The sequence below is a fragment of the Glycine soja genome, chromosome 11, assembly GCF_004193775.1.
Source record: "Glycine soja cultivar W05 chromosome 11, ASM419377v2, whole genome shotgun sequence".
NCBI lineage: Eukaryota > Viridiplantae > Streptophyta > Magnoliopsida > Fabales > Fabaceae > Glycine > Glycine soja.
In genome coordinates, this window is record NC_041012.1 from 47,263,065 (window position 1) to 47,267,835 (window position 4,771).

The 4,771-nt window shown below is 32.5% G+C and overlaps 1 protein-coding gene across 1 annotated transcript; it reads right to left on the reverse strand.

Annotated features, from left to right (window-relative positions):
* Positions 1-1,076: 1,076 nt before the first annotated feature.
* Positions 1,077-4,002, reverse strand: LOC114375705. Its single transcript, XM_028333552.1, has 4 exons — positions 2,262-4,002; positions 1,804-2,058; positions 1,504-1,623; positions 1,077-1,408 (listed from the first exon to the last, which is right to left on the reverse strand). Exons 1-4 carry the CDS (start codon positions 3,324-3,326, stop codon positions 1,346-1,348), a joined length of 1,503 nt encoding a protein of 500 aa, XP_028189353.1. The 5' UTR covers positions 3,327-4,002; the 3' UTR covers positions 1,077-1,345.
* Positions 4,003-4,771: the final 769 nt, after the last annotated feature.

The following is a 4,771-nucleotide window of genomic DNA, read 5'->3' on the forward strand; positions in this document are numbered from 1 at the left end:
GTATAGACATTCAATACTTTAAAAACATTTTATACAATTTTATTACTTTAAAAATATTTAGGAGAGAAAGTGATACTTGAAGGACCAAAATGGTTTAAATTCTCCAAACTATTGCCCCTCCAACTAAACCAACCTTGGTAAGTTGTCTTGTTTCTTGTGGTATGACGCATTTACATCTAAGATTTTTTCACTCTTCCGTTCCCATCCTTTTCTTTCTCAAATAACATTATTAACATACACCCTAGCTAAAGGGACATGAAAATAACTTCTTTCAATTTAAATAAAAATTAGTTGTACATAAATTGTATAATTTTCATCTTAAAAACAAATTCTATCTTCAAATAAAAATGAAATTAAGCAATCCTGATTTTAATAATCAATAGGATTTAGAAAATTGTCTTATTTTAAATTCAATCATTAATTTTATAACTATGACATCTAATATTTCATCTTTAATTTCTTTTTCATATCATTTATGTACATAAATATATATCTAACAAAATTATATAATATTAAAATCTTAACAATTATTTTTTTAATCATTATATTCTTTATTCACCTAAGGAAAAATATATATGGCTATAATTTTAACGTTTATAATTTTTATCTATACCTTTTAATTAAAAGTTATACTTTTTACGATCTATAAATTTTAATTAAAAATTATAATGAAAATGTTGAAAAAATATTTGAAGTATTATACTTAGAAGTTGTAAAATAAATGAAAACTATTTACCTAAGCTGAATTAAAAAATAATCATTAAGATTTTAATATTTATAATTTTATTATAATTTTAATTATTAACTTTTAATTAAAAAATATAAAATTTAAATTTTTACACATAAATAACATGAATTTTTTTTTAAATAATGCATTAAATGTCATAGTCCTAACATTAATGATAGAATTTTAATAATTGTCAAAATTCTATTTGATTATTCAAAATGTTGTTTAACTCCATTTTTACATAGGATTAATTAGACAAACCCTTCATTCAAACACGGAATCTCTATTGTTTAATACTTGCTTGCAATCCAGTGTTTACCAAGGAATAACTACAATATTGGCAAAAAAATAATCCAGAAATAAAAAGTGAGGCAACAATGGTGGCATTCTTGAACGTTATCTGTTCTTTACCATGTACACATAGGTCACTATGTCAGCATCAAGCAATGTGCACTTACACACACTCATTAGCAACAGGTATACACAATTTAATCTGGTCACTATCTATGAGGCTATATAACCCAGTCTATCGACCAACATTTACCTAAAAAGTTACACATAACTCTTAAAAATATAAGACCAATATACTCAGATGTATACGAAACGTTTGCCCGGTTGTTATGCCCCACTCTGATCATCAGCACGATAAAAATGCAGTAAATTTATGGGTTCCACTTTTTCCTGAAATCAAAGCAATAATCACAATAAATTTATTAGAAGATATTATACAATTGAAAATCTAATTTAAATGTAATAAGTGCAGAAATGTTAAAGACCTCAAATATCTCTTCAGATTGTGAAGGGAAGTGAAACCCAGTTGAGCAATTCTGCAAAACTTCAGGACTCTTGATCCAATCTCTGCGTGCATCACATGCCTTTATTTTGAATTTGAACATCTGCAAGAAGATTAGGTAATATCCGATAAATTCCAAATAAACTTGTTTTCTGAACATAAGACGAGTATATTTACCAGGAATAAAAGTATTTGTGCTAAAAAAATGAAAAGAGAAAAGGGATTGATTATATACTAGATAAGCTTGATGATTAACAAAGAATTATCGATGTAATAAACAAACCTGCGACAAAGAAAATTCTGGCTGCTCCACCCCATCTCCATCAATGATCATACCAGTACCTTGGCACTCTGGGCAGAATACAGTTCTTATATGTTTTCCTATATCTTTTTCTTTTCCCATTTTGTCGCCATCTGACGCAACCTTTCTCTTCACTACTCGTCTAATATTTGGACGGACTAAATGATTTATGATTATCTCAAATTCACACAAGATTATCCAGTGTATAAGACATGATGTATGGAACACGTGAAATGCCTGCATATAAATGCCAATGTAACTTGTGTAAATCGGTAAATGAAACATGAATATAATGAAGTTTCAATATATTAAGTTCAGAATATGCATGATATGAATACAATGAAGTTTCAATATGTTAAGATTCCATACAAGCCTCACTATCAACAAACTAACATAAAAAACAAAATCAGAATTCAGAACATTAATAAAATTGTCTTTACCCCAGTTCTATTCCGACTGCTGCATGCTACTCTTCTAGTCTTCAAATTCAAAAGAGCTGCTACATCTTTACCAGGAAGCATTTTTTGTTGACAGATGTTACACACTTTCTCTGCTGCCAGCCGCTGTTTCCGTCTCAATTCTTTCCTCAAAGCCTTGCTTGAAATGAACCTTGTGCAAAGATGATTGTTGAATTGATCTAGTGTCAATCGTGAGCTGGAGTTGTTTGAATCAGAAGACTCTTCTGCAGATGAATCATACTGATTGCATAAAAAATCGCTAACATCATCAGAGTCAGACAATGAAGTCTTTCCCTTTTGGCCAGCAGAAACAGGGAGCAATGTCTTGACATCATCAAGCAAACCAGACCGACCCAGATCATAATTATAAGCAAAAATCACAACTGCAAAATCATGCTCTAGAACCTCAACACCATCTCGTTCACCATTACTTTCTTTGCCTAACCATTCACACCATATTCTTTTAATCCCATTCAAAGCATGACACTTCTCAAGGAATCTTGCGGCAATCTTCCCCAAGCCAACTTCTTTAACTTTTAGATCAAATATTTCATCTCCAATCAGCAAATTAGGAATCACTAATGCACACTCATCATCTTGCATACCCTCAATCGAACATGGTTTAGCATTTGACTGAACCCCTTCACCAAACTTCACAATCGCAAGACTGCTGTCATCGTCGTTAAACTTCAACAACCTGTTTCGGTAACTATCTGCAACTTCCAACTCTTTATCACTTTCAGTTGAAGTATCAAAGAAAACAAGACCATCGTTGAAAGGCCACGGTTTTGGTCCAAGCAGAGTAACCTTAGCAGCAGATAGTCTCTCCCTGTGAAGATTACCTTTCAAGTGATCAAACAGAACATCATCACTGTAACACGGCGCAAGACACAAAGTGCAGAAATAAATGAATTTTTTCCCGTTCTCGCGCAACTCAACATACGGATGTCCTTGAGATCTAACAATTTTCAGTATCTTCCTCGCTGCTTGTTCCTTCGGATTGGAAATATCGGACTTCGGAGGCCCCAATTCCAACTTTCCAGCCATTAAAATTTCCCCAACCAAACACTCAAACGCAAAATTCAACACCGAACAATCTCCAACAACCAAATTAAAACACAAACACAACAGGAGTCTCTCTTAAATTCCAAAACCACGAAACTCCTAACAGGAATCTCTCTAAAATTCCAGATCAAGGTTTCAGAGACATTGCGGACTTGGTTCCAAACCCTAAAATAGCATAACAGAACATTTTCCGAGACTAACTTAAACTAAAAATTCTCCTATATCCAAACTTCGCACAGAGACAAATAACCAATCTAAGTCACTAACAACACATGATTGACGAATGAAACGGAAATCACGAGTCAACGATATCCTACTGTTGGAATTCCGAGCATAAACAGCGAAATAAACGAATAGATATGGAGAGCGAAGAAAGGACCTTAAAACGAGGGCGTAAAAGGAGATATTCGTGGGGCAATCGGTATAGAACTGTTCGGTAATCGTGGAGATCGTCCGCGTCGGAGGAAAGCGTCGAGAACCGTGGAGAGAATCTCGTAGGAGCGCGAATCCTCCATTGACGACATCTCCATGTATCGCAGAGAAAGAAGAAGAATTGCACGCTGTTTGGAGGGAGAGAAAGTGAGGGAAGAAGGAAGATGAAAAGCGTGATACGAAACGAAAACTAAAATTAACAGAAATTTGAGACTCTTTTTCTTTAACACAGGTCATTTATTAGTTTTAATTAATTAACTGATCATTGTAAATAAGGCTCTCCGCAACGGTGTGTGAAGTTCATTTCTGGCCGTTGATTGTTTTATGATTAACGGTGATGATGGAGTCCAGTTGAAGCTATTTGGATAAGGTGGGAGCGAGAGCGAAATGTATTGGGTAGATTCGAATTTTGAACGGAGATTCCTGGCCTTTTCTTTTCTTTTCTTTTTCTTCGAGTAAAGCCTACTACTCTATTTTAATTACATATTGTTATCAATCATCAATAACGATGTTGTACCAAAAAATATTAATAATAACGATGATGCTAACTCGATAACAATTAAATCAAAATTAAACATCGCGTGTGATTCATTTATATGAACTGAATTTGTTTCTGAAAATTATTTATTCTTAGAAAGAAATTTAAATAATGGTGCATTTCGATGTATAAAAAAAGGAAATATTGAAAAGGTAAAATCCCATTTCTTTTTTATCAGCGATGTAAAATCCCATGTTAGGGAGTGCTATATGTATCTATATAAAAAAAAAGGGTTATATGGATAAAACTTCTAAGAGATACTTAAAGAAGAAAAACAAGAAAGTTAAATGACTTAAACTTCTTCCATAATTTTAAATTAGATTATACTTAAATTAATTTATAAAAAAGTTTCGTTTAACTTTTTCAAAAGTTGATTTTAACTTCCAATCAGAACCTGAGTCAGTTTTACACTTTTACTAAATTCATACATGATGTTGTTCGCATTGCAACATGTAGT

Coding starts and splice junctions, on each gene's coding strand:
- LOC114375705 (XM_028333552.1), bottom strand. CDS start 3,326: ATGGCTGGAAAGTTGGAATTGGGGCCTCCGAAGTCCGATATTTCCAAT. Junction 2,059..2,261: donor GCAGTCGGAATAGAACTGGG/GTAAAGACAATT, acceptor ATTTATATGCAG/GCATTTCACGTGTTCCATAC. Junction 1,409..1,503: donor AATCTGAAGAGATATTTGAG/GTCTTTAACATT, acceptor CTTTGATTTCAG/GAAAAAGTGGAACCCATAAA.